This window comes from Neomonachus schauinslandi, chromosome 2 (genome assembly GCF_002201575.2).
Source record: "Neomonachus schauinslandi chromosome 2, ASM220157v2, whole genome shotgun sequence".
NCBI lineage: Eukaryota > Metazoa > Chordata > Mammalia > Carnivora > Phocidae > Neomonachus > Neomonachus schauinslandi.
The window spans coordinates 143,137,195-143,164,376 of NC_058404.1; the positions used below are offsets into that span (position 1 = coordinate 143,137,195).

A 27,182-nucleotide genomic window follows, 5' to 3' on the forward strand; every position below is an offset into this window, starting at 1 on the left:
CCTGCCGAGAGTTCCATGTGCTGTTTCCGGTCATTCTCGGAAGCACGATTCCCACACCTAGCCGACACGGTTGGTGGTTGCCGGCGGTGTGGGGTTTCTTAAAACTGTTCCCTGCGGAGCCAGTCAGCAGCCAGCATGTCTAACAGAAACAATAACAAGCTGCCCAGCAACCTGCCGCAGTTACAGAATCTGATCAAGCGGGATCCGCCAGCCTACGTCGAGGAGGTGGGAGTGCGGCGTAGCGCCGCTAGAGGCCGGGGCGCGACTGGTTGAGACATAGGGGAAGGTGTGGAATGGAACTGGGGTCCTAGCTCGCCCCAAGTTCTCCGGTTAGGTTCAGGGAACCCTCGGGAGAAGAGACGAGGTTGAGAAAGGGACATGCCTCTGGTTTCGTTCCCCGCCTCATGGAAATTTGCTGCCCGTTTGGATTTTCTAAACGTTTATCTTCCGACCTCATAGAGGTGGAGGGACAAATGCCCCCCCAGCCTCCAACTTCCATGCAGATTTTTCAGCCTTTTGCTTTCAGAAACCCCTGAGTTGAATAAGTCGGTAACACTTGAGTCGTATGTTAAAATGCCTTCCATCGACGTCTGTTTCCGAGAGCCGGAAATGGACCTCCAGACATAAGATTCAAAGCTGGCAGTGGGGACAGTTAAGGAGCAGGAAAGGGTACCAATCTGGAGGGATGCCAGTTTTCTGGACGTAGCACCGAGGAAGAAAGAGCACACTTCCTGAGCGGAAGAAAACGGGGCAGCAGTGTGTCAGGAGAGAAACAGTTTTCCAGAGTATCGGAATGGCTAGGGTACTTTAAAAAATACTATGGCCTGGCCCCGCCCAAGAGTTCTTAATTCCGCTGGTCTGGGGCTTAGAGAGAGGGGAATGAGGGATGACCTGGGAGTCCTGGACATTTGTCGTGACTGATGAACATAAGGGGCGTAATGATACCAGTTCTTAGGATCTCAAGGCAGATAGTGATGGCTGGGCCATGGATAGGAGGGGGAAAGAAGTGAGATAAGGATATTGCCAGGAGCACACGGAGTTCTGGGGCCCCCTCCTCACTCCTGTCAATGGTGGTGTGGAGTCAAAAGAGCAGGAACTTATCTGAAGCATGTAGGGGCTGTAGGTCTTTTTCTTGACTCCTGGTCTTGGAGAAAGCTGGAGGCCTAAGAGTTTTGTTGGGGGAAATCAAAAGTTATGTTTTTTTGATCATGCTAGGTTTAAGATGTCTTTTAAGTATCTAAACACATGTCAGGCAATTGGAGATAATGAATTTGGAGTGAACTGGCCCCGTTAGGGCTGCTAATACAAAGAAATACTCATTCTTAGGGTGCCTGGGTGGCTCAGTTAAGCAACTGACTTGATTTTGGCCAGGTCATGACCTCAGGGTCCTGGGATGGAGCCCAGTCATGGGCTCCCCTCTCAGCAGGGAGTCTGCTTGAGGATTCTCTCCTTCTGCCCATCACCCCCACTCATGATCGCGCGCACGGGCGCACGCGCTCTTTCTAAAAATAAATAAATCTTTAAAAAAAAAGAAATACTCATTCTCATAGTGTCTCTCTCATACACACACAATTTAAAGTTGTGGTCTAGGGCTGGAGAGTAGATGTAGGGCATGGAACTGAGGCCTGGTGAGTTCCAACATTAGATTGTTGGGTGGTTGTTAGAATTAAATATAATTAAATGAGATAATGTACATAATGACTTTGGCATACAGCAAGTGCTGAGTAAGTGGAAGCTATTATCATTATTTCTGTGTATTGCTTTTGGCTGTTGACACATCCTATCTAGAACCCCAGGATAAAATCTTAATCGTTGTTTAAAGGAAGAGGGGAATTTTGACTGGAGAGTTTTACATAGTTGCGACATAATTTCCTTTTTCTGACCTATATTTTTCTGCTGCTATGACTGCTCTATATATTGAATCTGAGTTTTTGACGCTTGCTTTAATGTGCTTTAAACCACATCATCTACGTTTCTAATGATAAAGGAAAGGGTCTTTACCTATGATGTGCTCACATTTTTCAAAACTTATTTTGAAGAATGCAGGTAAGGAAAAGATATTTCTACACACTTTTACCATATCTGTTTGTCCGTGCCACTCTCAGAAATGTCTACTAAGTAATTTCTCATTCTTTACTGAGAAAGTCATATAATAGAAGGTGACAACTTAAATTTTATTTTCCTACAGTTTCTACAGCAGTATAATCACTACAAATCCAATGTGGAGATTTTCAAATTACAACCAAACAAACCTAGCAAAGAACTGGCAGAGCTGGTGATGTTTATGGCACAGGTAAGATGATTTCTGAGTAAAACAAAGACCAGTTGTTTTATACAGTGTGCAGAATATTTTTCTAGTACTGTCCAACCTTATTCCATTCAAGAATGGAAACTTAATTTAAAAAAATTTTTTTAAGCTTCCTTTTTTGCAAATTTTATTTTCTCCCTAAGCTGAATTAGAAGATTTTGCTGGAGTGTTGTGCAGAACCACCCAAGGAAAACTTTCAGGCTGTTTGGTTTTTTATCAAATTCATAAGAGCAGATTCTAACTCATGTCACACATATTTCACTAAGGTTAGAAGAAATATGAAAGAGGTCAGAAAAATAGCATGTAGAATAAAAAGAAATGATTTGAAACCATCTACTTCTATGAAACAGCCTTTTACTCTCCTTTTGCAGAGCATCATAAATATGTGCGTATGAATTATAGGAGAGAAAGAGAAACTTCAGAAGAACCTTTGCTTTGTTACAGATTGGTCACTGCTATCCAGAACATTTAAGTAATTTTCCTCAAGAGCTGAAAGATCTTCTCTCCTACAATCACACTGTCTTGGATCCAGATCTTCGAATGGTAGGTCCAGTATTTGGATTGATATATTGTGCTGTGTTTATGTGTGCAAATAATATGTGTTTAAATGAGAACAGCCTCAGCTAAACGTCTTCTTAAAATGTAAATCAGAATGTGTCACCTGTTCCTTAAAATCTTTCTGTGGCTTCTCATTTATACTTAGAGTAAAACTCTACAATACTTACATGGCCTGTAAGTTCCTACGTGATCTGCTTTCCAATGTTTTGGGTTTTTTGAGGGGGGAACGGTTGTTTTTTTTGTTTTTTTTTTTTAAAGATTATTTATTTATTTATTTGACACAGAGAGAGACAGCGAGAGAGGGAACACAAGCAGGGGGAGTGGGAGAGGGAGAAACAGGCTTCTCGCCGAGCAGAGAGCCCGATGTGGGGCTCGATCCCAGGACCCTGGGATTATGACCTGAGCCGAAGGCAGACGCTTAACGACTGAGCCACCCAGGCGCCCTGGTTGTTTTTTTTTTTAAGATTTTATTTTTAAGTAACCTTTACACCCAATGTGGGGTCCAAACTCACAACCCTGAGATCAAGAGTTGCATGCTCCTGTGAAGTGTGCAAGACTGTTGAATCACAGATCTGTACCTCTGAAGCAAATAATACATTATATGTTAAAAAAAAAAAAAAAGAAGAAGAAGAAGATAGCAGGAGGGGAAGAATGAAGGGGGGGAAATCGGAGGTGTAGACGAACCATGAGAGACGATGGACTCTGAAAAACAAACTGAGGGTTCTAGAGGGGAGGGGGGGCGGGAGGATGGGTTAGCCTGGTGATGGGTATTGAGGAGGGCACATTCTGCATGGAGCACTGGGTGTTATGCACGAACAATGAATCATGGAACACTACATCAAAAACTAATGATGTACTGTACTAACTGTGACTAACATCATTAAAAAAAATAGGAAAAAGAGTTGCATGCTCTACCGACTAAGCCAGCCAGGTGCCCCCACCAGTATTTTTGACCTCATCTCCTTTTCTGCTACACCCCCCCTCTCTCTCTGATCTTTCTGTTCTTCCAGCATGCTAACCCTGCCAGGATGCCCTTCTAAATACATGATTTCTTCTAGTCTTTCAAATCTCTCTTCTTTTTTTTAAAGATTTTTTTTTAATTTATTTGTCAGAGAGAGAGAGCACAAGCAGGGGGAGCAGCAGAGGCAGAGGGAGAAGCAGACTCCTTGTCGAGCACGGATCCCGATGGGGGACTCGATCCCAGGACCCTGGGATCATGACCTGAGCTGAAGGCAGACGCTTAACTGACTGAGCCACCCAGGCATCCCTAGTCATTCAAATCTCTTATGCATTAAGAACCCTAATTATAATTTACAGTTTTTACAATGCTTTATTTATTCCTTTATTTTTAAATTTTAAGAGTTTGAGTAAAATTCAGTTCAAATTGGGCAGTGCCAAACCAGAATTGATAGGAACACTCCTGTAATGCTTAATTTAATAAATTTATTCATTAACTGGCCAGTTTGAGCATTTAAATATTGTCACTTTAGTGGTTGATATTCGGTCCTGGCTGAGAGCCCCTTTACCAGCTTCGTGCTCCCATTTCCCTCACCTGTGGTGAATGTTGGCTGTTATTGGCCCCCAGCTATCCTTTTTCCAGTGCCTTGTCTCCAGCTAAATGACAGCCCTAGCACGTGGGAGGTTGCCCTCTCAGCCTACAGGTGGTACCTGACTAAACCAGAGGTACAAAAGCCCAGCCAGCCTCTTCCCTCGGTGTAGGTCCAACTTCTTGTTGCAGTTTGTGCTCCAGGGCTTCTGTGTGACTGAACTAGACTCCAGGCAGACTCTTAATGGCTGAGCCACCCAGGCACGTCCGGCTTTTTATGTCCTTTGTATTCATTTCTTTTTTTAAGCATTATTATTTTTTTTTTTAAGATTTTATTTATTTATTTGAGAGAGAATGAGAGAGAGCACATGAGAGGAGGGAGGGCCAGAGGGAGAAGCAGACCCCCTGCCGAGCAGGGAGCCCGATGCGGGACTCGATCCCGGGACTCCAGGATCATGACCTGAGCCGAAGGCAGTCGCTTAACCGACTGAGCCACCCAGGCGCCCTTCTTTTTTTAAGCATTATTTATCATTTTTTGTTCAAATTGTTATTACCTAGCCAGTGGGAGCTTTTCAGTCCTTTCGTCAAAGCCCCTGATATTTTTGAAAGCATCCTTATATTCTGGCAGAAATAATTCCAAAACCTTTTTTACTGCTTTTCCTGCCCCAAGACTTGGAATCAACTATTCTCCAAGGATTACTTGTTCCATTAATGGAGGACGGTAGTAGAAGCCAAACCTGGGCGATAAGGCTACTCATGAAAGTTGCTGTAAGCAGGAGTGCTACAAGTGCTGTTGGCTGATTCTTGGTACTAACAGTACTTCCAAGGAATACCTTGTAAGGTCACAAATTCAGATCGATGATTCCAGTTTATTCTGTTCTTGTTATCCCACCTTTCTTATCTTTGTTCATTCATTGATCACTAGGGGTTTGTCTATCTTTTTTTTTTTTGAGACCAGGTCGGGGCGGGGCGGCGGGGCACAAGCAGAGAGGAGGGTCAGAGGGAGAGGGAAAAGCAGACTCCCCGCTGAGCAGGGAGCTTGATTCAGTTGATTCGGGGCTCGATCCCAGGGCCCTGAGATCATCACTTGAGCCAAAGGCAGATGCCTAACTGACTAAGCCACCCAGGGGCCCGGGTTTGTTATATCTTGACATTCCTTCAACTCCATGTGTAAAGTAGCCCTCCCTCAGTCACTGTGTATCACTTATATTATCCTGTTTTACTTTCTTCATGACACATATCATTGAGATACACCTGTTTATGTGCTTCCTTGCTCCTCTATCCGCTCTCCTGCCCCACTCCCAGTGGTAGGTCCATGAGGGCAGAGACTGACTGTTCTGTTCTAATGCCCAGAATAGTGCCTAATTAGTAGAAGACAGCATGCTCTTTTGGGGTGTACATTCTCCCTTTTCTCATCTTAATTTCATCATTATTATATAATATGTTTTCTTCCTTCCTTAGACATTTTGCAAAGCTTTGATCTTGCTGAGAAATAAGAATCTCATCAACCCATCAAGTTTGCTAGAACTCTTCTTTGAACTTCTGCGTTGCCATGATAAGCTTCTGCGAAAGGTAAAGAGCAAAATTGCCTTCCCCCCCTTATATTTCATTTTTCTTGCAGTGATGTTAAACTTGTAGATTGAATTCTTGATACTTCGCGTTATTGGATGCGGTTAAGAATAATTTTAATAGGAAAAAAATCAATGTTTGTGTGCATACAATATGGTGCTAATAGGTAACATTTATTGAGTGCTTACTTTTTGCCAGGTACCATTTAGAGCTTCTTACATATTTATTTGTTTACTCACAAAATGAGATTGGGTTTATTATTACTATTATTTTACAAATGAAAAGGCTGAGGCACAAAGAGGTAGAGTAAGATGCCCAGAATCATGGGCCATGTTAGTGGGGAGGCAGGAATATAAACCCAGGCAGGCAGTATGGCTCCAGAACCCATGCCTTTTTCAACTGTACTATACTGACGAGCTAAATCAGAGCATGGACTGGACACTCCTAGCTATAACAGCCCCCACCCTATCTCCCAAAACACTTTTTTTTGTTATTAATATTTCCCTGTGACTTTGTATTTGCTTGTATAAGTAAGACCAGAGCTGAAGGTTTGTGAAAGAAATTGAAGAAAGAAAAATTTAAGTTTACATTTATTAACTTAAAAATTTTTTTTTCTGAGTGTTAAGAGACTGCCACCATTTGATTTTAGCAATTGTACTTCTTGGTCTAATTGTGAGATAAAAGTTGTCTATGGGAGTATATTTTGGGCACCAGTGGTAGTTAGGGGCCAAGTAAATGGAGCAATTTTCCTTTTTAAAAATAACTTTATTGTGATATAATTCACATAAAATTCATCTTTTGAAAGTGTACAGTTCAGTGGTTTTTAGTATATTCACAGAGTTTGCAACCATCACTACAAACAATTTTGGAGCATTTTTATCCCCCTCAAAAAGAAACCCCATTCCCATTAACATTCACTCCCCATTTCCCCATCTCTCTCAGGCCTAGGTAACCACCAATCTACTTTTGGTCTCTATAGATTTGCCTGTGCCGGGTATTTCATATAAATGGAATCACCCAACATGCGTAGTATTTGTGTCTGGCTTCTTTCACTTAGCATACTGCTTTCATAGTTCATCTATGTTGTTGAATGTCTCAGTACTTCATTCCTTTTTGTTGCCAAGTAATATTCCGTTGTATGGGTATACCACATTTTGTTTGTCTTTTCATCAATGGACAGTTAGGGCACTTTTTGGCTATTACGGATAATGCTGCTGTGAATATTTATGTGGAAATATGTTCTCATTTTTCTTGGAATTGTTGGGTTATATGGTAACTCCTTGTTTAACCTTTTTAGGACAACTTTCCTTTTGCATTTTAGCTGCTGCTTTTTGTTTTGTTTATGGTGTCTTATACAATGAAAAGTACGTAAAATTAAACTCTCCCATGCATTTGTACTTTTCTCCAAACTGAGCAAAGTTAGAAATGTTAGTTAATATATGTTTTTGTTTCCTTTCCTTAGACTTTATACACACATATTGTCACTGATATCAAGAATATAAATGCAAAACACAAGAACAATAAAGTGAATATAGTAAGTACCCTTTTGTTTCTCATGTTTGCATTATGTACCAGCAGTGTATTATATTAAGTCTTCTTTCTTCTCTTTTTCTTAAGGTGTTGCAGAATTTCATGTACACCATGTTAAGAGACAGCAATGCAACTGCAGCCAAGATATCTTTGGATGTGATGATTGAACTCTACAGAAGAAACATCTGGTATGTATTTGTCTCTTGAGAAGGAGACTCTCATTCATTTATAATTACTGCAGAGTACATACACAAATATTTTTCTTGATCTTGAGCTCTTAAATATACCGCTGTCATAGATTAAGTTGGAAATTTTTAGAAATAGCAATCCAAATAACTAATAACATTGGCAACCATTTCTTGAGCCACCTACACCTCATATTATTTCTTTCAACCTTTAAAACAACATAATGCAGCTTTTCTGGAATTATCCCCATTTTATAGGCAACAAAACTAAAGTTCATAGAGTGTAAGCTTAGTAGCTAGTCAAGGGCAGAGTTGAAATTCAAACCCAGATGTCAGACTCTGAAATCTGTGCTCTTCCTGCTCTGTCACTCTGAAGATTTCCAAGTCAGTTTATCCCATGTATATAAAGTATCAGGCTCTGTAAACTTTGGTTTGTTGGTACATTGTTCCCAATTCATGTCTTTTTTCGCTATAAAAGTAATATTCATTGCAACAAAAAACTAGGAGCTAGAAAGGTTGTTTAAAATTTTTTTGATAGTTTCACCACCCAGAGGTGATCCACTGTTAATAGTTTATGATATTTTCTCCTGTTTTTTCTTTAACGTGAATTTTTTTAAGATTTATTCATTTTTTGGGGCGCCTAGGTGGCTCAGTCGTTAAGTGTCTGCCTTTGGCTCAGGTCATGATCCCAGGGTCCTGGGATCGAGCCCCGCATCGGGCTCCTTCCTCCATGGGAAGCCTGCTTCTCCCTCTCCCATTCCCCCTGCTTGTGTTCCCTCTCTCACTGTGTCTCTCTCTGTCAAATAAGTGAATAAAATCTTTAAAAAAAAAAAGATTTATTCATTTTTTATATATATATAGAGAGAGAGTGTGTGTGCACACACAGCAGGGGGAGGGGCAGAGGGAGAGGGAGAGAAATCCTCAAGCAGACTCCCGCTTAGTGCGAAGCCCCACTCGGGGCTAGATCCCAGGACCCTGAGATCATGACCTGAGCTGAAATAAGAGCTGGCTACTTAGCCAACTGAGCCACCCAGATGCCCCCTTTAACATGAATTTTTAAATATGGTTGGAATTTTGCAGTACTATTAAGTTTTTATTCATTTTGTTTCTCTTGCGTATGTTCCTGTGTCATTAAAAATTCTTCAAAGAAATCCATATTAAATGGCTGCATAATTTTCTGACATAAGACTGGGCTAAAGTTTAATTAAATGTTCACTGGACTGAACATTAAATGTTCAATTAAATGTTGACAATTTAGCAATCCATGTTTTTTTTTGTTTGTTTGGCAACCCATGATTATTTATTGCAACCCACAACTTTTTAAACTGTGGAGTCTAACATGTCAGAAATATATATTGTTTATTTTGTGCCATTGTCAATGCTATGAAATGCAAGAGAATGAAAATTTACTTTGAAAACACTCATTTGTCTTACTCCAGGAATGATGCCAAAACTGTCAATGTGATCACAACTGCATGTTTCTCTAAGGTCACCAAGGTGAGTGTCTGTAGGGCTGTGTGAAGGCACTGTGAGTACCAAGGAGATGGGCATGTGAGGAAGAGGTACTGTATGGGCGTGCAGTTCATGTTTAGTAGTGCTCTGTGTTTAGGCTGCTTCCCTGGTTCGTCTGTGCTTTAGAGGAGGCAAACAAAGTTACGAGTTTTTTAAATGCTTTGTAGTAAATGATAGCCTTATCATTTACAAATGATAGCCTTAGTGTTTGTTTTCCCCTGTAATTCTTGACTCTTCTTTTATTGGGCCCAAGCACAGCTGAAAGAAATTTAAAAACATGTTTGACTTTCTTTTAGAAAGTCAAAGACAAAAATGTCACTTTCTGGGGCAGAGGCGGGGATATAGAAATTCCTGGTAGTCTGCTTAAAAGATAACTATGTAGAACCTGGCTGTTTTTTTTTTTTTTTTTCAAGATTTTATTTATTTGAGAGAGAGAGAATGAGAGAGAGAGAACACATGAGAGGGGATAGGGTCAGAGGACGAAGCAGACTCCCTGCCGAGCAGGGAGCCCGATGCGGGACTCGATCCAGGGACTCCAGGATCATGACCTGAGCCGAAGGCAGTCGCTTAACCAACTGAGCCACCCAGGCGCCCCGAACCTGGCTGTTTTAATCTAAAGATAATTTTTTAAAATTATATGTACTTTTAGGACAAACAATGGTATAACAACATTATGTTTTAATTGAGAAAAATGGACCCAAATCCCATCAGTCTGATCTTGTTCCTTCAGATCCTAGTTCTGTGCATGAATAATGCGTAAACAAAAGTATTTATTCTTTGTTATAAGCTGGAGTGAGTAATTGACTTGTTCTGATTGGTCTTTAGATATTAGTTGCTGCTTTGACATTTTTCCTTGGGAAAGATGAAGAGGAGAAACAGGACAGCGACTCAGAATCTGAGGTTATACGTTCAACCATAGATGCTTCTGAACTTTACAGTAGTCTGTCAGATTTCTTTATTGCTCTCAGTACAGATTGTAAAATGCATGACTGCTCAAGTTAGAAAGACACTTACATGTTATCTTTATCCTTTATTGTGTTCTGCATGCTGAGATTTTATTCTATTTAGAATTTGTCACTTATGTTCACTAAGATTGGTTTTAAAGAACTAATAAAAGTTAAATTCATTTAGCCTTGTTCTTAGTTCTAAAGCTATGCCTTGAACTCATTATATAAACTTAGAGTGAAAATTGCCACCAGTATATTTTTTGAGATGATGTCAATATCATAGAGTGTTTAGGGAAGGAGAGGAATAATATTGTGACCTCTTTTAAAAAGGCTAAATGAAGATTTATGATGTCATGAAATTTTCTTTATTAAAAAATACTTTTTAGTAAAATCAAAAAGAAATTCTAAGAAAAAATACCTTTCTCATATTAGCATTGTGGTAACAAGAATATGAGAATATGTAATAAGATCTTTTAATTCATTTTGTTATTAAATAATGTGTGAATAATATATTCTTATTATAAAAAATTACAGGTACTATAGATAAAAGTTCTTGATCCTGCCTTATTTCTACTTCCCTGTTCCATCTTCACAGATAACCATTTGCTTTCCCATGCGTTTATGTGTGGATGTGTATATGTTATGCGTATATTAGATCTTTGAAATGTATATAAATGATATGTATATTATTTTGCAACCTGCTTTCTTTGTGTTGTATATATGGATATACCAATGCATTTAGTACATACAGATCTACCTCATTCTTTTAACCTCCACATATTTCAGAATGTGAATGTATTATAGCTTAAGCATTTTCCTAGTGATAGTGTTTCCAGTTTCTTTTTTCAAATAAAAACGTTGTATTTTATACTTTGTTAAAAATTAAAAGCAAAATATAAAAACAAAAATCAGTGCTCCAGGTATGTACCTGTTTGTACACATAGGCAAATATTTTTTATTTAATTTTAAGTCATGCTCCTTTTTGATAGCGGTTGCAGAGTACAAATGCAAAGAAGACTTTGAAAGCCTTACTATTTGCTTCTATGCAGATTTTCCTTGTTTACAAAGTAGTTTCTTCTTCAGGATGAAGGACCAACAGCAAGAGACCTTCTAGTGCAATATGCCACAGGGAAGAAAAGCTCCAAACACAAGAAAAGGTTGGAAAAGGCTATGAAAGTGCTCAAGGTGAGACTTGTACCTGGCAAATGAGGTAGGAATCATTAGACTATAGAATATGGGGTTTTTAGGAAACGCTTTTAAGTATTTGAAATAAAGAATTGGCATTTTTTGGGAAACTTAGAAATGTGTGATGAATTTTTAAGTACTGGTTTTTTAGATGACAAAATGTTTGCAGCTCTAGCAAAATCTGTGACTTGATTAAATTTGATTAAACTCACTTTTCACTTGTTCTGATCAAGATGGCTCATACTAGGGTATTTTTGCTAGATTTATCTTCTCAGAAGAGTGTACCAGTGAAATACATTTTATATTTTATAATGGTTAGTCTGAAAACTCATTAATTTGGCCCTTCTGTGTCTTTTAATGTTTATATTTCTAAATTCTTTGAAGTCTCACAGGTGCTATTTGCTGGAACATTCCCGAGGTTTAATGTAAAAAGACAAAAACCACCTTTAGTTCTAGTTGGAAGAAAGGCTTTTGAAACAAATTTGTTGTAGGTTTCTCTCCCACAATAGTGTGGTGTAATGTAAATGATTTTCCTCTTGTTTTATTTCAGAAACAAAAAAAGAAGAAAAAACCAGAGGTCTTTAACTTTTCAGCTATTCATTTGATTCATGATCCCCAAGGTATTATAATTATAACTTCCCAGGTTCCTTTTTGGCCTTACCTCTGCCTGTTACCAGGGAATGTAAGATCCCTGGCACTTAATAGACAATCAGTAATTGTTGTTACTAGTTGGTTGTAGCCTGGGGAATTATGTTCTAAAGTTGTAATTCCCAGTCCACAGCAAAATAAGAAAAATGTGGAAGAGTTCTTTACTTTATGTCATTAACAAACAGTAGTGGTAGGACATTGTGCTTGACTAAATGAAAAATTGGTAATCTTTTGTCGGTGCAGATTCTGATTTAGTAGGTCTAGGGTGGGGCCCGAGATTCTATATTTCTAACAAGCTACCAGGTGAACCAGCTGCTGGTGGTCTGTGGACCATACTTTGGAAAGCAAGGTTCCAAGAACTGTTAAGTGGAGCTCCTATCAAACAGTCAGTCATAAAAATATTGGGGATCCGGGGTGCCTGGGTGGCTCAGTTGGTAAAGCGTCTGCCTTCGGCTCAGGTCATGATCCCAGGGTCCTGGGATTGAGTCCCACTTTGGGCTCTCTGCTCAGCTTCTCCATCTCTCCCCCCCCTCCCCCCCGTGCCATTCTCCCTCTCTCTCATAAATAAATAAATAAAATCTTTAAAAAAATAAATAAAAATCTTGGGGATCCTTAACCAGCAGAGATTTCAGGTACAGCTCTACCACAGTCACTGATCTAACAATTGCCTTTCTCTACACCTGTTAGATAGTGGTGTACAGACCATGGACTCACAGTGTACTTCTCTGATCTTCTCTTTTCAGATTTTGCAGAAAAACTACTAAAGCAGCTAGAGAGCTCTACAGAGAGGTTTGAGGTGAAAATGATGCTCATGAACCTCATCTCCAGATTGGTGGGAATTCACGAGGTTTGAATTACATTATGTTTCTCATTTCGGTGAATATTAGAAATAGAATTATTCTTGGTAAAAGGAAAGCCACTAAGGTAGAACAGTGGCTTAATTTTATCCCTCAAAACCCATTTAAACCCATACAATTTATAGAAGAATAAAATCTTTCACTCCCAAAACAGCAATTTTTATCACTTTGTTTTCTTATCAGTAAGTATGGATGTTGAATTATACATATATTGAGTTTGTGGACAGACTATTTTGTGTTCTGTTTTTCTACTTTGTTTTACATATACATTTTTCTGAGTCAACATAACCTGTGTATTTTTATTGACTGTAACTACATTTTGCAGTTTGTTTATCCCTTTATAGCTTTCCTGGCTTCCAGACCACCCTGGTAGGAGATTGTCAGTGTTTGCAAACCTGAATTCTCTGGTCATGTATTTCATATTGAATTAAATTGTAGGAGCTCCTTGGTGGTATTTTATATACATATATATGTATATCTGTAAAGTGCGTACATATGGAAACTTAACACATACTAAATAGACTAACTGCCGTTGTAGAAAATGAGATTTCCAAAAAGTTAGGCCATGAAGCAATGGCGTTGAGGTTGTTCCCTATCATTTCGCTCTTGAGACTTGCTGTTCTGTACATCATTGAATGTGTTGCTTTCTTCAAAAAGTTTATTTTTTAAAGTTTTATTTATTTACTTATTTTTATGTAATCACACCCAGCACGGGGCTTGAACTCGTGACCCTGAGATCAAGGGTTCCACACTTTTCCAACTGAGCCAGCCAGGTGCCCCCTTCAAAAAGTTTATTTAAAGAAAAAAGTAAAATAGTCTTGTTTACTGATAATCTAGCAGTGTCAACAAATATTCTGTTAAAAATGAAAGTACATGTGAATAATGAAAGCACTTCTTCCCTTTTTCTAAGAAAAACTTAACATCTTAAGAATAAAATGCCTTTTCTCCACAGGCTGTAGTCCTACAGCAGGATTACCAGATGAATTTATGTTACATTTGCACAGAAATTTCATGTCAGGCCCAAATTTGAGCTTGATAGGAAAGCAGAAGTGATGTGTAATTTAAGCATGGTTTGATAGAAATGATACTAGAGTTTCACAACTGACTACAGTTGAGCATCCATCTTTGTACTGAACCTAAATCTTCCGTATTACTTGTCTGGTCCTGGTCCTGGTTTTGCTTTGTGGCTAAATAGAAAAACTTAATTTATTCTGACATGGTGAACTTTGAGAAAGACCAATCCATTTCCAAAGCTTCTCTCCTTGTGTAGTTAAAGATTACAGCTGCTTTGGTGAACATTTTGTAATGTATAGTAATGTCAAGTCACTATGCTGGACACCTGAAACTACAATTTAAAAAAAAAATACAGTTGCTTTAATAACTAGACCCTGTCACCTTTATTTAGGTAGACTCTAGAGTGCTCAGAGTAATATCGAGCTAATACAGAGCTTCCTCCAGTGTGATTGGACTGGTATCCAGTAATAAAATGAGAACTGTGGGGGTTTTGGTGATTAAATTATACCAGATGTTATTCAGGTTTGAGTTACTATTTTATCCCTTGCTTTGGAGCCTTAATATCATTGCTATTCCTTCCTATAATCCTGTTTATCTTTGAAGACTTAAAAAAGTTCTGCAGCCACACTGATTTTAAAAGTAGAAGAATGTTACATTTTGGTTGCCTTTTTTTCCCCCTGGTTTATTCTGCATGTACATTCTTCTTCGTTGACATAATGAGGATGGCAGCAGTATAGCCTCCCTTTCCTTGGGTAATATAGCACACTGAATCATGAATGCTTGTTGAGAAAAAACAAAAGTAAAAGATGATCCCTAGTTAGGTGAGCTTGTGATAAAATTGTGTTAGGGAGAAATAAAACTCTATAGCTTCAGTTACATAAATATTAAAGTCTGTGCATTCTTCTTTCCACAGCTTTTTCTCTTTAACTTCTATCCATTTGTGCAAAGGTTTCTGCAGCCCCACCAAAGAGGTAAGCTTCCCACTTGCCATGTTCCTTCGGTGACCTTGGGTTAGAATAACCACCCATGCCTTTTGTTCTGGAATTATTAAAGGCAAGTGTTAGGAGTAAAGTGTGTTCTGTTTCAGAAAAGGGGAGAGAAACCCTTATGTTTTCTTTCCCCCAGTCTGCCATGGGTTAAATGTTCTGCTTATCAACTTTAAGAAATAGTTATTTTTGGAAGAAAAAAGACTTGATTCTCAAAGCAAGTCTTTTTGTAATACTGTAAACAGGTAGAAAGTTCTAAAAATGAAGTCTGACCTACTGTAACTATAATAGATATCAGAATTTTATCTTACTGTTATCATTGTCTTCATGTGTATTCTTAGTTAAAAACAACATAAGAGCAGGAAAGAAGAGATGGTTGCTTTTGCCTTTGAACTTGAACCAAGATAGGAAGGAAGCCAGCATTTGTTGAACATCTAACATGAGCCAAGCGCTGTGCTGCTAAATGCTTTACTACATCATCTCATCAGATCTTCACTTCAGTCCTGGGAGGTGTAGAAATAAAAAGACCAGGGTCACTCGGCGAATAAATGGCAAATTAGGATTCACCTCACTTCTTTCTTCTGCCAGAGGTCTTGTTCCTAATATACACTGCCCCTTTGAAGGGAGAGCATGTGTATATGTTTGTTTGTAGTTACTCACTTACTTAGTGATTTCTAGGCTGGACACTGAGTTAGTCGCTAAGAATTCCACAGAGAACATAAAGAATGTCCTCACCTTCATAGAGCTTACATTCTGGAGGGAGATCCAGAGAGTGCTGTGTATACAGTGTCCAGGTGAGGATAAGTATTTTGAGGAAAAAGGAAGAATAAAGAACAAAGAGGGCTGGGGCAGGTTCCAGTTTAGGTTATGTCAGGAAAGACATTTGGAAAAGGCGTCAGCTGAGCAGGGACCTGAGGGAAGTGAGGGAGTGAGCCAGGCAGGGATCTGGGGGTTGGGTGTTCCAGCTGGAATAAGCAGCGGTAGCATGTAAGGTGAGAACGTGCTTGCCATGTTTGCTATAGTCCTGAGACACAGAACAGTAAGCTGACTATGATCTTTCTGATCTCTTACATTTTTAGAAGTAACAAAGATCCTTCTGTTTGCTGCCCAAGCATCTCATCACTTAGTACCCCCAGAGGTGAGAACTCTTAAACCTTACCTCTGTCTGCATAGCAGTGCCACTATTAAATATATCATGGTAGCTTTCCCCACAGGGATGACTGCCCCCTGCCCCCCTTTTCTTCAAAATGAGAAGAAGAGACATTAACTCTTTTTTTATTTTTATTTTTTTAAAGATTTTATTTATTTGACAGAGAGCACAAGTAGGCAGAGTGGTAGACAGAGGGAGAAGGAGAAGCAGGCTCCCTGCTGAGCAGGGAGCCCGATGTGGGGCTTGATCCCAGGACCCTGGGATCATGACCTGAGCCGAAGGCAGACGCTTAACGACTGAGCCACCCAGGCGCCCCAAGACACTAACTCTTAAGGAGATAGACACACACGTTTATAGAAACTGGAGGGAAAAAAAAAAAAATTTACCGTAGAAAAGTAAAGTTTGTTTTAGATAAGTTGTTGAGAATTCTGACTTTAATTGCTAAATCTTTTGTCAGAGAAGACAAGAATATCAGTAAATTAAAAAAATAATCAGTAAATTTTTATAGTGATTATTTTTCAACGCTAATTCCTTTATTTGATTAAAATAGCATTGGAGGGGCACCTGGATGGCTCAGTTGGTTAAACGTCCAACTCTTTTTTTTTTTTTTTTTTTTAAAGATTTTATTTATTTATTCATGAGAGACAGAGAGAGAGAGGCAGAGGGAGAAGCAGGCTCCCAAGGAGCAGAGCCCGACACGGGACTCGATCCCAGGACCCTGGGATCATGACCTGAGCCGAAGGCAGACGTTTAACCATCTGAGCCACCCAGGCGCCCTAAACGTCCAACTCTTGATCTCAGCTCAGGTCTTGATCTCAGGGTCATGAGTTCAAGCCCTGTGTTGGGCTCCATGCTGGGTGTAGAGCCTACTTAAAAATAAATAAAATAGAATAAAATCATTGGATGGTCCTGAGTCAAAGCAATTTTTTAAATCCATATTGAAAAATAATACTAAAAGAGAGCAAAATTTAATCTAAGGATAGCCAGGAAGACCGAAACCCAAAGTATTTTTATCTGTCTTGCTCAGTCTTGATTCCTTCCAACTCCCATGTTGAAGATGCAAGGCTGTTTTACTGTGAATAGTCTATTGTCCCTTCATCCTCGCATGTTCGAGTAGGTAGAGGCATTTTATTGGCACTCATCTCTTTTCTTTTATTCCCAATTCAGATCATTCAGTCAGTGCTCATGACTGTGGCCAACAATTTTGTCACCGACAAGAACTCTGGGGAGGTCATGACAGTAGGGTATGTAGAACATACCTGGAGGCAGTGGATATGTTTTTAAAGGACTATTAACCCTGGAAGTCCCCAATTTATATACCTTTTGATTTAGTCTTTTTAGGAAACCTCCCTGGATTGAGCCATCTGAGATTGCTGTTTGGGCTTTTTAAATTCATTTTCCTTTTCTAGAATCAATGCTATAAAAGAGATAACAGCTCGATGTCCTCTAGCCATGACTGAAGAACTTCTCCAAGACCTGGCTCAGTATAAAACACACAGAGATAAGAGTAAGATGCATGTTATTCTCTGTAGATCAAAGAATATCAAGTGACTCTTTTCTCAATAGACTCTTTGCTCTGGAGTTCCTAATTAAAGATATTATTTTACAGATGTGATGATGTCTGCTAGAACTTTGATTCAGCTCTTCCGAACACTGAATCCTAAGATGTTGCAGAAGAAATTCCGGGTAGGTGAAACATGCATATGTTGATCCAAAGGTACAGTCTCAGAAGGTGAGAATAACTTCCTACAGTATGAGTTTTGGTGTTTATGAAGCTTCCACTATGAGTATTGGCAATTTTATTCTCAGAATACAGTTGAATTGAATACCATTGCCTTAACTATTTTGTAGTTGGCACATGCTCTTTGATGCTGACTGAGTCTTATAGACCTGTCAGGCTGTTTCATCCTGAAAGCTTTTGACATCGTTAACAGATTGGAATTCCAGAGATCAGTCAGTAACTGATGCCAGTATCGAACGGGCTGTTCCCCAGCCAGATAGCACCTCTTTGGAATTGGGAAGGAAGAGAAATGTGTGTATGTAACAGAAAGAGGTGATGATCGCAAGACTTGAGAATTGGAACAGTTCTCTATTAACTACCTGTTTCCTGATCCAGATCAGAGGAGAGCAAAAAAATAGGCAGAATTCTGGCTGAGGGATTTACTTTGACCCAAGGCATAAGTGGATTGTTTTTGTCCTTTGATTACTTCTATTGTTCATGATTCTCTCTTCTACATTCATAATCTTAGAGAATCCTTTTTTTTTTTTTTTTTTTGAGGCTTAAACTCACATATGAGGCTTGAACTCACAACCCTAAGATCAATACTGAGCTGAGATCAAGAGTGGGATGCTTAACTGACTGAGCTACCCAGGTGCCTCAAGACCTCATCCTTTTCATGAATAATGCAGTCTAAGAACCTTACTAAAAACAGTGTTGGGGGTTGGGGGAGGCGCCTGGTGGCTCAGTTGGTTAAGTGTCCAACTCTTTATTTTGGCTCAGGTCGTGATCTCAGGGTCATGAGCTTGAGCCCTGTGTGGGGCTCCATGCTCAGCAGGGAGTCTGTTTGAGATTCTCTTCCTCTGCCTCTCCCCCCACTTGCACGAGCGCACACGCGCTCTCACTCTCTCTCTCAAATAAGTAAATCTTTAAAACAAAACGAAACAGTGTTCTTTCCTTTAGGGTAAGCCTACAGAGGCCTCCATAGAAGCAAGAGTGCAAGAATATGGAGAATTAGATGCTAAAGATTACATTCCAGGAGCAGAAGTTCTAGAAGTTGAAAAAGAAGAGGATGCTGAAAACGACGAAGGTTCATTTTCATTTCACCATTTTTCAAGATAAAATCACTCCTATACTGTATTGACCTTGAAATCTTTATGCTGATTGAACATTCATTGGACAGGTATTTATTGAGCAAGGACTATGTGCCAAGCATTGTTACAGACATTGAGGATCAAAATGGGCATGGTTCCTGCTCTTAGGGAACTTGCAGTGTAGTGTAGATGTCATCTCCTCAGGACAGCTGCCCCTTATCAAGAGCATGCTGGCCACTTGGGAAAAAATAATAGTTTTTTGTTCATTGTCGAGAAAAAATGATGAGGATTAGTCCTGAGCAATCTTCCAGGATACTCCTTGTTGAAGGAGAACACTTGTTGAACATTATTGAAGAATGCTTGAGAAAACTCCATTCTGATTTCCATGGTTAGCCTTTATTACCTTGATTGCTAGAGTCCTATCTCTTCATATTAATTAATTCATCATATCAGCAAAACTTTTTAAAGCATTACCTGTGAGCTAGCCACTGTCAATGTAAAGATGAATGGTATGGTGCCTGTCCTTGAAGATCTTTTATAAATAGCTCAGCAATAAAGTGTTACCAAGATCTATGATTGAAATGGGGCCTAAGGGCAGGAGAGAAGTCAGGTCTACCTCAGAGGTTCAAAAAAGGCCTCAAAGGGAGGCACCTGGGTGTCTTAGTGAGTTAAGCATCTGACTCTTGGTTTTAGCTCAGGTCATGATCTCAGGCTCCCCAATCAGTGGGGAGTCTCCTTGTTTCCCTCTCTGTCCCTCCACCTGCTCGAGTGCTCGCACTCTCTCTCAAATAAATAAATCAATCTTTAAAAAAAAAAAAAAAAGACCTCAGAGAGATGTTGACCCATGAGCTGTATCTTGAATAATAAGCGAGGAATGGTAGAAGTGGAGATTTTCCAGGCAAACTATGAGCAAAGCCCTGAAGGATTTAAGAAACTATTACAATGTAGGATACAGGGTGGAACATAGCAAGATACCAGACTAGAGATAGAGTTGAGGCCTCAGTAGGAGTGGTTGTGTTTATGCCATACCAAAAAAGCTGAAACACTTTCTTATGGGGAACTGAAAAATTGCAAGTATCTGTGATTTCGAAAGCTTATTGTGGTGACTCCGTTAAGAGCTAATGCCTCTTCATTGAGTTATCTGCAAGGTTCTTTCACATCCAGAATCTTCGACTTCAGTTCTCTGAATGACTGTTTCTAACTAGTTTCTAAAAACATGTATAAATATGCTTACACAAGTTGTCAGACCCTCGCTGTGTGGCCAAGATAATGTCCAGGTGCTGTTTTGATGGACATGGTTTGGTGGAAAGAACATGGGCTCTAGAATCAGACATGATTTTTATGATTTCACCGTAGGCCACATTTTCTAGCAATGTGGCTTGGGATAGGTATCTTAACTTACAGAGTCTCTTCCTCTTCTGTTGTGTCGTGAGAGTTAAAGAAAGTGATTATAAGGTTTAGCTCATGGTAGATACATGGTCGTGCGTATTTCCCATTGATGTGGTTTATTTAACAATAAATATTGCTCAAGTATTAGTCCGTAGAGCTCTATTGACTTTTACCTTACTTTTGCTTGATTTATTTCAACTTACCGTGAGTACACAAAGTGACAGCACTAACAGTGTCTTGTTTTTCACACAGATGGGTGGGAAAGTACCAGTCTCAGTGAGGAGGCAGATGCCGATGGTGAGTGGGTTGATGTGCACCACTCTTCTGATGAAGAACAGCAAGAAATAGTAAGTCCTGAAATTTCTTTGTATAGGTGCATCACTCTGATGTTTGTTAAGACCTAATTCATGCTGGGCCTTGTGGGGCGGGGACTAATAGTGTTAGCTTTCACTTGAGCTAGTGGCTCTTTAAACCTCTGTTGTGTACTTCCAAGTCCAAGAAGCTCAACAGCATGCCCATGGAGGAGCGGAAAGCCAAAGCTGCAGCCATTAGCACGAGCCGAGTTTTAACTCAGGAAGACTTCCAGAAAATCCGCATGGCCCAAATGAGGAAAGAACTCGATGCTGCCCCAGGGAAAGCCCAAAAGAGGAAATATATTGAAATCGATAGTGATGAGGAGCCCAGGTAAAACAACACATATACCGGGGCTTCTTCAGTCAGCTCACGTGGTGATGAAAGTATTAGAGAAAGGACCTCCACCCTGGTTTCATATTATATTTGTTCTTTACCCCAGGGGTGAGTTACTTTCTCTTCGGGACATTGAACGCCTTCATAAGAAGCCAAAGTCTGACAAGGAGACAAGACTAGCAACGGCAATGGTAAGTGAAGCATATCATTCCCTGGTTCTTCAAACAGAAAGCAAATAAGATGAAAAATGAAATAAAATGCATAGCCACAGAATGGCAGTCTTTTATTTTGATGTTTTAAATAAAGGGATAATTACCATAGAATAAAATGCACAGATATTAGGTGTTCTGTTAGATGAGTTTTAACAACTAGATAGCCATGTAACCAACATCCAAAACAAGATGGGGAACACACAAAGGCACTAGCACCTGTTCTTGTATCTGGGAGGCTCAGTGCATTTATCTGAGCTCTTAGGAAAGCAGGGAAATGTTTACACTCATTAAAGAATAGCCTCTGGCAGGTGCTGTGGGCTGCATGTGATTGCACATCTCCAGCATTCCCAACTGCCTACCTTTTCAGCTTTATTTTCTACACCTTTATTTGTTTTAGGCATCATCCCATACTGGTTGCACAATACCCTGTGCATTCCATTTGTACTGAAACCTGTTTAGATAAGTTTAAAAATCCCTGTTCTTTTTTCTCTACCTTCTCATATTCTATCTGTACTTCCTGAAATGCTCTACCCTTCCCCTCCTTTCTCCCACCATGAGTGCCTTCATCCTGCCAAAAACAGCTCATCCATCTCCCTTTCTAGGAAGCTCCTCTGATCTGACTGGCTGAATTACACTCTTTTCCTCCACTGAGCTTCCCTTGCTCCATTACAATATATCATGGTCATTTCTCCCCTGGAGTGAGTTCCTGGGGAGCAAGGACTGAGTTCCATCCATCTTTTTGTCCTTAACATCCAGTAGAGGATGGAATAGAGCCTGGCATAGAGGAGACACGTATGTGAATTAGATAACTCTTGAAGTGTTTTTGTGTGTGTGCTAGGCTGGAAAGACAGACCGAAAAGAATTTGTGAGGAAGAAAACCAAAATGAACCCATTTTCCAGTTCCACAAATAAAGAGAAGAAAAAACAGAAGAACTTTATGATGATGCGATATAGCCATAACGTCCGGGCAAAAAACAAGCGTTCCTTCCGAGAAAAGCAGGTGAGTTCAATGAAGCTTGATTGGTTCGAATACTGTTGTCATTTTAAGACTTCTTTACTCTTGAGATAGTTGTGCCTTTAGGACCTTGTGTTATGTCTTAGGATTAATGGGGAGTATTGGAGAGCATGGAGAGGTAGAAAGTGGTCAGGACATGTAAATCCTACACCTGACTTGGTTGAGATTCACCTGTGTGACCAAAGGGGAATCCATTTTCTTCCTCTATAAGGAAAGGAGTGTAAGCTAGATGGTCTGTAAGGTCATCCCTATATGAACATTGAACAGTGTTCCTAAATTGCTCGACATTGCCATCTGTGAAATACAATATTTTGATCCTTCCTTATGTGCCCTTTTGCAAAGCTTTTATGTTTACAGGTTTTGAGGATTTCATTTTATCTGTTTATAGCCTTTTTTTTTTTTTTAAAGATTTTATTTATTTATTTGAGACAGAGAGAATGAGAGACAGAGAGCATGAGAGGGAGGAGGGTCAGAGGGAGAAGCAGACTCCCTGCCGAGCAGGGAGCCCGATGCGGGACTCGATCCCGGGACTCCAGGATCATGACCCGAGCCGAAGGCAGTTGCTTGACCAACTGAGCCACCCAGGTGCCCCTGTTTATAGCCTTTGCTGTGTAGTCTGGTGCTGCTCAGTAGGCTTGCTTATTTTAGTAATTTATTATAATAAAACAAATTCATGTTTTCATATCTTTCTCTACGGGGAATGTACCAGAGTATTTCTAAATGTATTCTGAAGGATCACCAGGAAATCAAGTCAAGAGTAAACCAGTGTTCCTAAATTGCTAGCCAAGATAAGTCTACCAGGCCGGAATGTTAATGGCCAGATTTCTAGGGCAGTGTTCCATCTATGGGGGCACCAAGGCAGCATTAACTAAATTAAGTGCCATTTAAAACCTACCTGGGGCGCCTTGGTGGCTCAGTCGGTTAAGTATCTGCCTTTGGCCCAGGTCATGATCCTGGGGTCCTAGTATCGAGCCCTGTTTCGGGCTCCCTGCTCAGTAGAGAGTCTGCTTGTCCCTCTCCCTCTGCTGCTCCCCCTGCTTGTGCTCACTCGCTTGCTCTTTCTCTCTCTCTCAAATACATAAATATTTAAAAAATAAAACCTACCTATCTGCTTATTTCATTTTTCTGGTTCTAAACTATGTCCAACAACATTATGTAAATAATAAAGTGACAGCATTTTGAATAGAGGTTGTTAAAATTGAGGTGAAAAGAAAGGTGCCATTTCGGATTTTAAATATCTGAATTTTGGGATGCCAGATGGCTTTCAGTTAGGCATCTGACTCTGGATCTCAGGGTCGTGAGATCGAGCTCCATGCGCTCAGCAGGGAGTCTACTTGGGATTCTCTCTCTTCCCTCTGCCCCTTCCTCCTGCTCTCACTCTCCCTAAGTAAATAAATGTTAATAAATAAATATCTGAATTTTGCCAATTCAACTTAAATTCACAGTTGAATTGATTCATCTATTAGCTTATCCTTCAGCAGAGCTTTATAAGATTGTACGGTTAAAGAATAGTAACCACTGAGTTGCACCATGGTTTGTTCCTTCCTTCATTATGAAGTTTTTGTGACCTTGGATGTTCCCCCACTCCCTACTTCCTCTGTTGTTTTAGCGAGATTTTTTCGGCGTGATTTGGAAGCCTTGCTTTGTTCCTGGCCAGCACCTCTTGAGTCATGAGATGAAAGAATTTTTTATTTAAAAGTAAGAGTTGAGTTCATTGGACATTGGACTTGTTGGTTCAAGAATGTCTTTTCCTTGTTTTCCAGTTTCCTTGCCATTTGGAACCTGAAATTAATCAGAATTTCTATTTATGTGTCCTTGCCTTATATTTTCTTCAAGATCTCTCCATTATAAAACTTGACTCTAGATTCCTAATTTTCTCTTAATTCTCTTCTTCACCCTAGACCAGCACTCCCCAATAGAAATTCAATACAAACCACATAAATAATTTTAAAATAAAAAAGTAAAAGAAAGAGGTGAAATTCATTTTAGTAATATATCTTATTTAACCTAATATATCCAAAATAGTATCATTTCAATATGTAATCAATATAAAAGTTATTAGAGATACCATACCTTCTTTTTTTTTTTTTTTTTTTAAGATTTTATTTATTTATTTGACAGAGCACAAGTAGGCAGAGTGGCAGGCAGAGGGAGAGGGAGAAGCAGGCTCTCCGCTGAGCAGGGAGCCGGACGTGGGGCTCGATCCCAGGACCCCAGGATCATGACCTGAGCCGAAGGCAGCCGCTTAACCGACTGAGCCACCCAGGCGCCCCGATACCATACCTTCTTGTTTTAGAACTAATTGAAATCCAGTGTGTGTTTTACACTTGTGGCACATCTCAGTTTGGACTAGCCATTTTTCAAACATCCAAAAGCCACATGTAACTAATAGCTACTGGATTGGGCAGTGCAACTTCAGAGCATCCCCCAAACTGACCTGTGACCCTAAAATAGAAAAACCCATTTCAGTCTACCTTTTGTGTGTTTCTTTTGCTACTCACACATTATACTTCACTTCTGACATTTACGGTCACCCAGTGTGTGGAGGTTTTGTCCCTACACAAGCAATTTTCTGTAATACTGGCTGGGTGTCTACAATTCAATTCTGACATTGTTTTCTTGGAGATAGTGTCAGATCTCACAGGTTAAGGGCTTAGTCCCATGAGACTGCACCTGCCACCTTCCGCAGCCCTCCTCCCCCAAAACACACACACACACACACACACACACTTCAGAAACCAGTCGCAAGCCCAGGTGATAACCTATGTTTCTGACCAGTGACCCTCTCCCTGGGTTTGATTAATTTGCTACAGCTGCTTATGGGACTCAGCGCAATGGTTACTTAAGGTTACCCGTTTATTAAAGGATGTGATAAAGGATATAGATGAACAGCCAGATGAAAAGATACATAGGGCAAGGTCTGGGAGGGTCCTGAATGCAGAAGTTCTGTCCCTGTGGACAGAAGTGGGATTCATCACCCTCCCAGTGCGGATGTGTTCGCTAACCTGCAAGCTCTCAGAACCTCACACTAAGGAGGTTTTTTGAAGGCTTCATCACATAGGCATGATCAATTATTAATTCCATTTCCAGCCTCTTCCCCTCTCTGGAAAAGTGTGTGGGTTGGGGGTGAGGGCTGCCAAAAATTCCAAGGTCTTTCTTGGATCAGCCCCTCTCCAGGAGCCCACTTACTTGCCTCATTAGTACAAAAGATGCTCCTAGTGCTCTTATCACTTAGGAATTTACAAGGGTTTTGGGACCCCTGTGTCAGGGACCGGGTCAAAGACAAATATTAAAAGGAGATGCCCTTATCACTTAGGAAATTACCAGTTTTAGGAGCTCTGTGCCAGGAACCAGGGCTAGAGACCAGTATATATTTTCTATTATCTCACACACCCGAAGCACCCTCTGGAAAAGGAGCATCACATTTTATACCCCTTCTACCTCTCAGTGGTATTTTATTGTCCTGAATAAAAGGGTCTTACATGGCTTAAAAGTATACATGAGTTCTTACTGTACATTTTTAGAGTATACTCATAGGATATATAAGAAGGTGGGGCACCTGGGTGGCTCAGTCGGTTAAGCATCTGCCTTCGGCTCAGGTCATGATCCCAGGGCCCTGGGATAGAGCCCAGCATTGGGCTCCTTGCTCCTCGGGGAGCCTGCTTCTCCCTCTGCTTCTGCCTGCCATTCCCCCTGCTTGTGCACTCTCTCTCTCTCTGTTAAATAAACAAGTAAATCTTAACTTTTAAAAAAAGAATATGTAAAAAGGTGAGACTAGAAAAGGAAGGTGAAGCTTATGGCAGAGAGAGGAGGATCTTGAAGTCAGGCCTTTAGAAAGGTATAAAGGAAGAGGAAGGAGAATATACAGGTTCCTTATGTTCAAACAGTGGCAGTTGAAGGGAGAAGGGAACTGAGATATGTGTGAGACTAGTGAGTAGTCTGTGCTTTATTACAAAGTTTAATGAGCAGAATGAAACTTATGTAACCTTGGGTTATAACATCATTATCTAACATAGTTCTTACCCTGTGCCTTGATTATTCTAGAGCTTTCCGTTTTATTTTAACTAACTTAATCAGTATACAACAATATGAGCAGTACTGTGATTTTATATTTTACAGATGAGAAAATAAGGCACAGATGAGTCTGAGAAATACATCCTCAGCCATACAAATTAGGTTAAAATGAACTTGTTAATTTTTCTACCTTAAGTGTCTATCCTTAGCTATTCTGCCCATCTACAAAGACATACCAAGACCCAGATATGAATAAAGGCAAGGAGTCAATAATTTAAAAATCATAAAATCCAAGAAATTTGAACATTTAGATAGAGTCAGGTAATCCCACCCCCAAAAATTCTTTAACAAAGCAAACAAATAAAAGCACATATCTATATTGTTAAAATTCAAAAGCTAGGGATCTTAAAAAATTACTAGGAATCAAAGAATGGTGCTTGGGAATTCATGGAATAGTATCCATCACACACCGAAGACACACAATTATCTCAGGATGATTTGTTGATTTAGTGATTCCAGTCTGGTACACTGCCATATAACCAAATTAGTATAACGGGGTACCCAAGAGTTGCCATGTTTAAATATTTTTTCTTATGTTCCAGCTGGCACTACGAGATGCACTTTTGAAAAAGAGAAAAAGAATGAAGTAATCTCCAAGCAAATTTTCCATTCCAAGAAGAATGCTAAATTTGTATCATTATTTTGAAAATTAATCAAAAATGTTTATTTACATTAAAAAGTCCTGAAGCGCTATATTGTGAAAAACATAGTAAACTTGGTAGCAATTTAGTGTTTTTGTTTTGGAGATGGGTAATGGTGGGAATGTTTGAAATGTAACCAGTAGTGGTGTTGTAAAATCATTTTCATTTAGCATTCATGCAAAAAAAAAAAAATGTTGGGTGCCTACTAATTGTCACTGTAGATAATAAAAATGAATGAGCCATAACCCCTCACAGAAGGCATTCACAGCCTATTTGGGAAATAGGAGGGGGCAGATGTGTGTTGTATGTGTATTTATAGTGCAGTGTAAATAGTTCTCTAATAGAGATAGGTCTGTGC

The 27,182-nt window shown here is 39.8% G+C and overlaps 1 protein-coding gene across 3 annotated transcripts; it reads left to right on the forward strand.

Moving 5' to 3' along the window:
* Positions 1-26,876, forward strand: SDAD1 (SDA1 domain containing 1). Of its 3 annotated transcripts, XM_021702358.1 has the most exons (22): positions 1-225; positions 2,189-2,293; positions 2,753-2,851; positions 5,874-5,984; positions 7,444-7,515; positions 7,599-7,699; positions 9,136-9,193; positions 10,034-10,108; positions 11,239-11,340; positions 11,891-11,960; positions 12,732-12,835; positions 14,773-14,830; positions 15,925-15,983; positions 17,163-17,239; positions 17,405-17,502; positions 17,605-17,681; positions 18,676-18,802; positions 20,448-20,542; positions 20,689-20,879; positions 20,989-21,073; positions 21,933-22,094; positions 26,726-26,876. In XM_021702358.1, exons 1-22 carry the CDS (start codon positions 136-138, stop codon positions 26,771-26,773), a joined length of 2,064 nt encoding a protein of 687 aa, XP_021558033.1. In that variant the 5' UTR covers positions 1-135; the 3' UTR covers positions 26,774-26,876. The 3 variants fall into 3 exon arrangements, with proteins under 3 accessions (XP_021558033.1, XP_044768635.1, XP_021558034.1); XM_044912700.1 differs by lacking the exon at positions 5,874-5,984; XM_021702359.1 differs by lacking the exon at positions 1-225 and having other exon boundaries at positions 2,230-2,293; positions 2,680-2,851.
* Positions 26,877-27,182: the final 306 nt, after the last annotated feature.